This window comes from Oncorhynchus mykiss, chromosome 23, assembly GCF_013265735.2.
Source record: "Oncorhynchus mykiss isolate Arlee chromosome 23, USDA_OmykA_1.1, whole genome shotgun sequence".
Taxonomy (NCBI): domain Eukaryota; kingdom Metazoa; phylum Chordata; class Actinopteri; order Salmoniformes; family Salmonidae; genus Oncorhynchus; species Oncorhynchus mykiss.
In genome coordinates this window covers 10,298,177-10,309,709 of record NC_048587.1, presented here as the reverse complement: position 1 = coordinate 10,309,709, position 11,533 = coordinate 10,298,177, and the positions used below count along the sequence as shown (strand labels likewise).

The window sequence follows — 11,533 nt, the reverse complement described above, 5'->3', positions numbered from 1 at the left end:
TTATTATCTTGTCAGCTCAGGGATTTGATCCAGCAGCCTTTTGGTTACTGGCCCAACTCTCTAACCACGAGGCTACATGCTGCCCAACGTATTAATTGGTGAGTACAGTAAACTCAGCAAGTCTGACATAAACCTACTTCATTGGTCAAGCATGGGCTTATATCATTGAATTTGAAGTGACTTATGCATCTTATTAATTCTACCATGAACCTGGGTAGGTAGTGCTGCTGATTTAAGCCAGGGTCTATATTTCCAGTCTGTGAGGGGGGTGACAGTGTTTTTCTAAGTGTTCAGTATCACCTTCATAAACTCACACAAAATGATTTGTATGTGTCATTTGAGTTTTGGTAGGTGATCAAATCCTTGTTGAGTGCACAGAAGACCAGGAGGACTTTTTTTTTCTTCTTGTAAACTGAGCCCTTACTATAATTAGATATGACTTGGGGGGGCTTGGAAGCTGTTTGCAAAGGATTCGTGTATACAGCAGCTGCAGGTCTATTAGAAGGGCATTGCTGCCTCTCTTAATTGCACAGATTTGAGTGTCAGTAGCATCTGTGTACCATATCCCATTTCTGGATTCAATAACTACTCAGAGCCAAAAAGCTATTTAAAGGCTGGACATGATGAAAGAAACATATCTTAAATGCACTGAAAAGTTGGGCCTGATCCAAGGTTCATGCATGAAACTAATCTCTGTCTGGGGCCACGGAGTTTAAGATGTTTTGAAATTAAAATGGAGTACTGTTTTTAAGTCGTATTGAATGCATTGTGGTTTTGCATCTGCATTGTCAGGCTTTTACTATTATTCAAATGGAATGATACTCTAGAGTCTTTTCTTTATTTTTCTTTTGGGGGGGGGGGGGGGGGGGGGGGGGTAATGAATATGGAAACAATATATTTTGTATGTCATTGAAACAATTAGTCATATTGAGCAGTTGCTCTCACTCGTCAGGTTTGTTACTGTGCCCTTATTCCAAGCCATGTGGCTGCTTGCTGATTTTGTGGGAGAATTATGATCAACGAATGTTGAGCCCAACAAACCGATTCCAAAGAAAGACAGTTTTTGGGGGAGTGGTATTTGTGCATGGTATACTGTGCATTTTCATTGCAATTGAAAGACAGAAGATTGGGAAAAGCAAGGTAATAACGAATGCTAAAATAGGAATTTATTGTGAGCCACAAGTGGAACACAGATTGCATTCTTTCTGTCAAATATTCAATGAATGTAGAAACATTGATTTATTATAAGTTTCTAAATGATTCATGTCTGAACAAATTTAAATGGAAGTGTAATTATGAATTTTCACAGGGGGGAATACATTATGCACTGGCACACTAAAATGAGTCACAATCAAGTTAAAGTTTGAAACCCTCTTATTTCCCAACAGCATGCAAGAGAACAATGTGAACCAGCCTACATCATTGTCTCAGCTCTTGAGAGAGAACTACTTGGCCGAAGCGAGGTCACACCAGAGACACAGCGGCATGAGCCGTTCCGACTCCTTGCGGCACCTGGTCTACGTGCCCCTCAAAGGCAAGGCGGAGGACTCCGCGGGGCAGGACAAGCCCCAACCCCAGTTCCCAGACCTCTCAGCCTTCCTGAGCCAGGAAGAACTGGATAAGAGTGTCAACCTGGCCTGTCAGGCTATCGGACACGAGGCCTGCGAGGAGAGGACAGAGTTCAAGGTCCCGGTCACCCCTTCTGTCACCTCCACTGCATCCAACACTCCCGACACCCAGCCTGACCTGGAATTAAAAGAACCCCTACCAACACATGTGACATTCTTCGCAGAGAGACGGTCATTCTCACCTCTGTCCATACCGGACAATGTGATAAGGATAGACAAACAGATATATCAGCCATCCCAACTGTCCATTCAGGACAACGCAATAAGGACCGACAGACAGAAATATCCACTGTCCCAACCATCCATCCAGGACAACGACACGAGGACAGACAGAGAGTTGTACCCACCGTCCATCCAGGACAACGACACAAGGACTGACAGAGAGTTGTACCCACCGTCCATCCAGGACAATGGAATGAGGACAGACAGACAGACGTTCCCACCGTCCATCATCCAGGACATTACAATGAACAACTGGGTGGCCAGGGAGGCTTTTGAGGACTTTAAGAGGCCAGGGGCTAGGGGGATGAACACTCCAGAGTACGGCCTGGGGACCCAGTCCAAGAAGGAGTTCCTCAACAAGGCAGCAGACTTCATCGAGGAGCTCTCCTCTCTGTTCAAGACTAACAGCTCTAAAAGGATACAGCCCAGATCATGCAAAACTCATAGGAGCAGAGCCAACAAGGGTCAAGTGGATGGGAGTGTTTACTCCCTGAATGCAGACAACAGGGAACGAACCATTCTTCTCCAAGACTTCGAAACGGAAATGGAGAGACCTACTAATCCTTTCAGCATTCAGCCATCAGAAGTCCAGGGTTTGGGCATGGATCCAGGGTTTGGGCATGCTTACTTCCCCATGCAGGACTGGAGGACTACTGAGGAGCAGTATGATGAAGCTGAAAGCCCTGCCCTGGTGGAGATCACCCCCGGGGTGTACACAGCCGACCCCATCTGTGAGCCCCCTCACTTCATCCAAAAACTGAAAGGCAGGGAGGTGCTGGAGGGCAGCAAGGTACAGCTGGACTGCATTGTTCGAGGACTCCCCATGCCCGAAGTCCGGTAAGGATAACCAAACGGTCAACCTCACTGAATGTTAGTGTTTAGGTAGCCAAAGTTTCATATCTTCTTAATTTAAAGGATATCTTCCCTTTTTATTCTTTTTTTTTCTTTTTTTTTTATACACATACCTCGACTTTTACACTTCGTCTGAAAGAAGTTTATGGGGCAAAGAGAAACTGTGATCCGTAGTTAAAATGTATTTAAATAGCCACTGCTAACTTTAGCTAATCCTATCTAAAAAAACTACGTGAGTTACAGTGGCTAAAGTCAGCTTAAAGGCCCAGTGCAGTCAAATTTCAAAGTTTTGTATCATATTATACAACAGCTGATGAAACATTTGATCAGTGTTAATTCCTGATAGTTGCTTGTTGAAAATTCAATCTACACAGGACCTTATAATCAGCAGGTGTGCATAGGCAAGGGTTTCGGCTTTCCATAATGACATCACCATGCAGTCAATTGGTTAATAGACCAATATTAAAGAGAGTTCCAAACCTGTCTGCCAATAACAGCCAGTTTTCAGTTTTCGCCTCCCCACTCAGGCCACTCGGACAGTCCTAGCAAAATTCTTGCTTGAGAAATAGTTTTTTTTGCTAAAAAGTTACTTTTGCCCATTTTAATGGAAGTCTATTACAGTAAGGTACTTAATTGCTACCCATAAATAATATTGAAATAACAATGGCTGCATTGGGCTTTTAAAGGGCCCCCACAGAGGAAGTTGCCGCCACTATTTTGATGTAATTTACTGTCCTATAGTGAAAACACGTTTAGGTTTCACCTAAGAAGAATGACGAAGGTTACTTGTACATACTCACAAATTGGGTATGGGAATTTCCACTTGGAGTTGATAAATATTTTTTTTTAAATAGGGACTGTCAGCTGTGAGTGTAGCTACTGTAGCTAGTAGGGCTGGGAATTGCCAGGGACCTCACAATACGATATTATCACGATACTTAGGTGCAGATTTTGTTGTGCTATAGCCTGCATTTAAAATTTATAAAATGTTGTTTTTGTGTCACAGATCTACACACAATACCCCATAATGTCAAAGTGAAATTCTGTTTTTAGAAATGTTTACTAATTAATAAAAAATGAAAAGGAGAAATGTCTTGAGTCACTAAGTATTCAACTCCTCGTTATGGCACACCTAAATAACTTCAGGAGTAAAAATGTGCTTAACAAGTCAGATAATCAGTTGCATGGACTAACTCTGTGTGCAATAATGGTGTTTAACATGCTTTTTGGATGACTACCCCATCTCTGTACTCCACACATACAATTATCTGTAAGGTCCTTCAGTCAAGCAGTGAATTTCAAGCACAGATTCAACGACAAAGAACAGGGAGGTTATTAATTGCCTCGCAAAGTAGGGCACATATTGGTAGATGGGTGAACATTTTAATATCCTTTTGAGCATGGTGAAGTATACACACAGTCACTACAAAGATACAGGCGCCCTTCATAACTCAGTTGACAGAGAGGAAGTAAACCGGATTTCAACATGATGCCAATGGTGATTTTAAACCAGTTAGAATTGAATGGCTGTGATGGGAGAAACCTGAGGATGGATCAAAAACATTGTAGTTACTCTACAGTGGTAACCTAAATGACAGTGAAAAGAAGGAAGCCTGTGCATAATACAAATATTCCAAAATATACATCCTGTTTTAAATAAAGCACTAAAGTAATACTGCAACAAATGTGGCAAAGAAATGAATACAAAGCATCATGTTTGGGGTAATTCCAACACAATGCATGATTGAGTACCAGTCTTCTATTTTCAAGCATGGTGGTGGCTGCATCATGTTATGGGTATGCTTGTCATCGGCAAGGACTAGGGAGTTTTTTGGGATAAAAATAAAAGGAACAGAGCTAAGCACAGGCAAAGTCCTAGAGGAAAACCTGGTTCAGTCTGCTTTCCAACAGACACTGGGATACAAATCTACATTTCAGCAGCGCCATAACCTAAAACTCAAGGCCAAATATACACTGGAGTTACTTACCAAGATGACATTAAATGTTCCTGAGTGGCCTAGTTACAGTTTTGATTTAATTTGGCTTGAAAATGTATGTCAAGACTTGAAAATGGCTGTCAAGCAAAGATCTGTGGTGGAAAAAGTACCATTGTCATACTTGAGTAAAAGTAAAGATAACTTAATCGACAATTACTCAAGTAAAAGTTAGTCACCCAGTAAAATACTACTTATATAAAAGTATTTGGTTTTAAATATACTTAAGTATCAAAAGTAAAGGGTGCACTATTTTTTATCCCCCCCCCCCCCCCCCCCCCCCCCCCCACAGATAGCCAGGGGCACACTCCAACACTCAGACATAATTTACAACAAAACATTTGTGTTTAGTGAATCCGCCAGATCAGAGGCAATAGGGATGACCAGGGATGTTCTCTTGATACGTGAGTGAATTGGACCATTTTCCTCTCCTGCTAAGTGTTCAAAATGTAACGAGTACTTTTGGACGTCATGGAAAATGTAATGGGTAAAAAGTACAGTTTTTCTTAAGGAATGTAGCAAAGTAAAAGTAGTCAAACATATGAATAGTAAAGTACAGATACCGACCCAAAAATGACTTAAATGGTACTTTAAAGTATTTTTTACTTAAATAATTTAAACCATTGGCAATGATCAACAGACAACTTGACAGAGCTAGAAGAAGTTTAAAAATAATAATGGGCAAATATTTTACAATCCAGGTTTGCAAAGCTCTTAGAAACTTAACCAGAAAGACTCACATCTGTAATTACTGCCAAAGGTGATTCTAACATGTATTGACTCAGAGGGTTGAGTACGTTTAATGAAATGTATTTGTTTTATTTTCCATTCATAAAAAATATAAAAAAGTCAAATTTTTCTTCCACTTTGACATTACAGAGTGCTTGGTGTAGATCGTTGAGAAAAAATGGCAATTAAATCGCACTTTGTAACGCAACAAAATGTGGAAAAAATCAAGAGGTGTGAGTACTTTCTCAAGGCGCTGTATTGCGATTCTCCCGATTCTATATGTATTGCGATTCGATACTGTGATTTTATTGCGATTCAATGTTCCAAACTTATTGCTCACCCCATATGTCTGCTGCAGAGGGACAAGAGGGAGCCATGAGAAAACGAGTTTCCATCAGTCATGGAAATAAAAGTGCTGAAAACAAATTGACTCCCTATTTAAAAAGAAGTTGGAGAACAAGCTATGAAGGAAATATACTGGAGCTTGGTTCAGGTATAGCTAACTAGCGCAAAAATAATATTGAGATATTGTCAAGACGATACGATATATCGTAAAAAATAATATCCTGATATGTAACTATAATTTTTTTTTACCCCATCACTCCTAGCTACCAGTAGTGTAAATTCTTAAGTAAAAATACTTGAAAGTACTACTTAGTAGTTTTTGGACGTATATGTACTTTACTTTTACAATTTATATTTTTGCCTACTTTCACTTCATTCCTAAAAAGAATTATGTACTTTTTACTCCATACATTTTCCCTGACACCCAAAAGTACTCGTTACATTTTGTATGCTTAGCATGACAGGAAAATATACACGGATAACAAGGGGCACGCTCCAACACCCAGACATAATTTACAAACTAAGCATTTGTGTGCTTAGTTTGACACTGGGTACCTAAGGTACTAAGTCCCGCGGTGTAAGCTTGCAACTTTTAAAGGAGGAACCACTGTGTGTGTGTGTATATATATATATATATACACACATGTATATATATATATACACACAGCAATGGCAATGAAGCCATGACACTGGGTACCTACCTCTAAGTCCTGCGGTGTAAGCTTGCAACTTTTAAAGGAGGAACCACTGTGTGTGTGTGTGTGTGTGTATATATATATATACACACACACACACACACACACACACACACACACACACACACACAGTGGTTCCTCCTTTAAAAGTTGCAAGCTTACACCGCGGGACTTAGAGGTAGGTACCCAGTGTCATGGCTTCATTGCTCCAGACCACCACAAGTGGGAGTTAGAACACTCATTATGCATTTGGGTCCAAAGGTTTTTATATGACCAATCATATCGAGTGGTTCCAATGACGAATTTGACGCCCGTCCCTGGGTGAAGATGGCTGACAAAACATTACGGTGGAATCAAATGTAAGTAGTTATAACGTCATAACGAGTCAAGCAAAACATTTACATTTGAGAGGAGTATGTTCGTTAATATAGAGACTAACGTTTGTGCATGTTTTTTTGTCATAAAGTTAATTGACGAAAATTGCTATTTAGCAAGTTAGCTGACTAGCTAACATTAACCAGCTAGCTAGCTAGTGTTATGACAGGAGAATTAATTCATAATTCGTGTTGTTTAATGTTTTAGGGGCTCCTGAGAAAACCAGCAAACCAGGCTGTCGTATTGTGAAACAGTGGATGAATAGAATCTAGCTAGCTAAAGCATTTACTGCAAATTGAATGTACAATTGTGTAAGCTTGCCTTGCAATGCAGCTGAAGTAACATAGCTAGCTAACTATTTACTTGCTTATTGTGTAGTGGGGGATAAAAATAACTGTGACTATGGATGTGTAGTTAGCTACAGTATGTAGCCGATCTATGAACCTCAGTTATCATAGTTGTTGTATCAACTTCAAGTCTGAATGGCATTAATGAAGCCTATGGATAGAGTAGAAATAATAACTTTATTGTGCCTAGGATGCAAGTCCTATATACACATGTACTGTAGTTATTACCATTATTTGAATGATGCTGTGTCTGCATGTATATATTACAATTATACACTTCAACAGTGTTTACCACTCCTGCTCCTGGGACATCAATGATTACATATTGTAACTATGCAATAGACTAGAAACAAGATTTAAGTAAAGGCTGATGTGTAATTCATACAGTGCCTTGCGAAAGTATTCGGCCCCCTTGAACTTTGCGACCTTTTGCCACATTTCAGGCTTCAAACATAAAGATATAAAACTGTATTTTTTTGTGAAGAATCAACAACAAGTGGGACACAATCATGAAGTGGAACGACATTTATTGGATATTTCAAACTTTTTTAACAAATCAAAAACTGAAAAATTGGGTGTGCAAAATTATTCAGCACCCTTAAGTTAATACCTTGTAGCGCCACCTTTTGCTGCGATTACAGCTGTAAGTCGCTTGGGGTATGTCTCTATCAGTTTTGCACATCGAGAGACTTGCAAGGAGGAATGGGAAAAAATGTCAAACAGCTCGAGCTCAGTGAGGTTGGATGGAGAGCATTTGTGAACAGCAGTTTTCAGTTCTTTCCACAGATTCTCGATTGGATTCAGGTCTGGACTTTGACTTGGCCATTCTAACACCTGGATATGTTTATTTTTGAACCATTCCATTGTAGATTTTGCTTTATGTTTTGGATCATTGTCTTGTTGGAAGACAAATCTCCGTCCCAGTCTCAGGTCTTTAGCAGACTCCATCAGGTTTTCTTCCAGAATGGTCCTGTATTTGGCTCCATCCATCTTCCCATCAATTTTAACCATCTTCCCTGTCCCTGCTGAAGAAAAGCAGGCCCAAACCATGATGCTGCCACCACCATGTTTGACAGTGGGGATGGTGTGTTCAGCTGTGTTGCTTTTACGCCAAACATAACGTTTTGCATTGTTGCCAAAAAGTTCAATTTTGGTTTCATCTGACCAGAGCACCTTCTTCCACATGTTTGGTGTGTCTCCCAGGTGGCTTGTGGCAAACTTTAAACGACACTTTTTATGGATATCTTTAAGAAATGGCTTTCTTCTTGCCACTCTTCCATAAAGGCCAGATTTGTGCAATATACGACTGATTGTTGTCCTATGGACAGAGTCTCCCACCTCAGCTGTAGATCTCTGCATTTCATCCAGAGTGATCATGGGCCTCTTGGCTGCATCTCTGATCAGTCTTCTCCTTGTATGAGCTGAAAGTTTAGAGGGACGGCCAGGTCTTGGTAGATTTGCAGTGGTCTGATACTCCTTCCATTTCAATATTATCGCTTGCACAGTGCTCCTTGGGATGTTTAAAGCTTGGGAAATCTTTTTGTATCCAAATCCGGCTTTAAACTTCTTCACAACAGTATCTCGGACCTGCCTGGTGTGTTCCTTGTTCTTCATGATGCTCTCTGCGCTTTTAACGGACCTCTGAGACTATCACAGTGCAGGTGCATTTATACGGAGACTTGATTACACACAGGTGGATTGTATTTATCATCATTAGTCATTTAGGTCAACATTGGACCATTCAGAGATCCTCACTGAACTTCTGGAGAGAGTTTGCTGCACTGAAAGTAAAGGGGCTGAATAATTTTGCACGCCCAATTTTTCAGTTTTTGATTTGTTAAAAAAGTTAGAAATATCCAATAAATGTCGTTCCACTTCATGATTGTGTCCCACTTGTTGTTGATTCTTCACAAAAAAATACAGTTTTATATCTTTATGTTTGAAGCCTGAAATGTGGCAAAAGGTCGCAAAGTTCAAGGGGGCCGAATACTTTCGCAAGGCACTGTATATACAGAAAAGAAAACCTATGCATATCTTACTCCCTTCATCTGCATTAATCTGAGGACACTGGATAGGTGTAGTATTTCAATGAGATGCTTAATTTCAACCAGTGGAGAATGTGAAGCGCTTTATTGAAAGAAGTTCATTATCCAGGTGATATAAATACATAATACATGCATTATAATTATGATAATTGTAATATTATATTATAAATACACATTCAATCTGTACTTCAATGAACCTATGGTGTGCATTATAAAATGAGGAAGAAAGACGAGGTGGGGAGAGAGGTGTAGAAGACAGAAAGGGAAAGAGGTAAGAACAGCGGCAGACAGCATGTGATTAATGAATTACAGTGCTACCCTAATATTCTCTCAGTTCATCACAATTACGGTGTCTCCTAACCAACCTTCGGGCCAACTGGGGGCTCAAGGCTATCTTAAGAGCGGGTGAGGTGGCGCTGATGGGACTGGCTTCCTCTCTCACATCAAAACATACCTGCAGATGAGAAAGATGGATAGAGAGAGAGCTTGATTAAGCAAAACTGACCTTGGATCATTAACTCTGGGATTATTACATCTCTGTCTGTATTTCAATGTAAAGCATCTCTTTAATAATACTTCCTGTTGACACGAAAACATGGTGCCTTCTCGTTTGCTTAATATTAGACATTTTAAATTATTCATACTTTTACTTTTTATACTTAAGTATATTTTAGCAATTACATTTATTATTGATACTTAAGTATATTTAAACCCAAATACTTTTTACTTTTACTCAAGTAGTATTTTACTGGGTGACTAACTTTTACTAATGTAATTTTCTATTCTAGTATCTTTACTTTTTTTTTTTTGGTAGGTAGGCTTGCTGGCAGGTTTTGGTTGTGGTACAGCAAAGCCAAATCAGCTCATACTCATGGTTCTCACAGGGGAAGTGAAATGATTGGCTACAATGACTTTGCTCATGCAGGTGCAAATTACATGCAACTATAAGTTCCTTGTATTTTTGTTTGCGGGAGCCTTTTTATTATCTGGATAGACACTTGTAGGGTTTGTAGCTAACGTTACACCAATCAAAGCAGTGGAGTTAACAGTGCATTCGGAAAGTATTCAGACACCTTTACTTTTTCCACATTTTGTTACGTTACAGCCTTATTCTGAAATTGATTAAAACGTTTTTTCCCCCTCATCAATCTACATACAATACCCCATAATGACTAGGCAATAACAGGTTTTAAAAGTAATGGAAATATCACATTTGCATAAGAATTCAGACCCTTTAAGCAGTACTTTGTTGAAACACCTTTGGCAGCAATTACAGTCTTGAGTCTTGGGTATGATGCTTCAAGCTTGGCACACCTTTATTTGGGGAGTTTCTCCCATTCTTCTCTGCAGATCCTCTCAAGCTCTGCCAGGTTGGATAAGGAGTGTTGCTGCACAGCTATTTTCAGGTCTCTCCAGAGATGTTCGATCGAGTTCAAGTCTGGGCTGTGGCTGGGCCACTCAAGGACATTCAGAGACTTGTCCCAAAGCCCCTCCTGCATTGTCTTGGCTGTGTGCTTGGTGTCATTGTCCTGTTGGAAGGTGAACCTTCGGCCCCAGTCTGAGGTCCTAAGTGTTCTGGAGCAGGTTTTCATCAAGGATCTCTGTGAACTTTGCTCCGTTCGTCCTTCCCTCGATTCTGACTAGTCTCCCAGTCCCTGCCACTGAAAAACATCCCCACAGCATGATGCTGACACCACCATGCTTCACCGTAGGATTGGTGCCAGGTTTCCTCCAGATGTGACGCTTGGCATTCAGGCCAAGTTCAAACTTGGTTTCATCAAGAGAGTCCTTTAGGTGCCTTTTGGCAAACTCCAAGCAGGCGGTCATGTGCCTTTTACTGAAGAGTGGCTTCCATCTGGCCACTCTACCATAAAGGCCTGATTGGTAGAGTGCTACAGAGATGGTTATCCTTCTGGAAGGTTCTCCCAACTCCACAGAGGAACCCTGGAGCTTTTTCAGAGTGACCATTGGTTTCTTGGTCACCTCCCTGACCAAGGCCCTTCTCCCCCGATTGCTTAGTTTGCCTGGGCTGCCAGATCTAGGAAGAGTCTTGGTGGTTCCATACTTCTTCCATTTAAGAATGATGGAGGCCACTGTGTTCTTGGGAACCTTCAATGCTGCAGACATGTCTTGGTACCCTTCCCCAGATCTGTGCCTCGACACAATCCTGTCTACGAGCTCTACAGACAATTCCTTCAACCTCATGGCATGTTTTTTGCTTCGACATGCACTGTCAACTGTGGGACCTAATATAGACAGGTGTGTGCCTTTCCAAATCATGTCCAATCAATTGAATTTACC

The 11,533-nt window shown here is 40.6% G+C and overlaps 1 protein-coding gene across 3 annotated transcripts in view; it reads left to right on the top strand.

The window, feature by feature from the left end:
- Positions 1 to 871: 871 nt before the first annotated feature.
- The window catches only part of LOC110502263 (myopalladin), a 46,773-nt gene continuing 36,111 nt past the window's right edge, over positions 872 to 11,533 (top strand). For all 3 annotated transcript variants that reach the window (XM_036959989.1, XM_036959987.1, XM_036959990.1), the window contains exons 1-2: positions 872 to 1,140; positions 1,389 to 2,687. In XM_036959989.1, the coding sequence (XP_036815884.1) occupies positions 1,085 to 1,140; positions 1,389 to 2,687 (1,355 nt within the window). In that variant the 5' untranslated portion in view covers positions 872 to 1,084. The remainder of the gene's footprint in view (positions 1,141 to 1,388; positions 2,688 to 11,533) is intronic.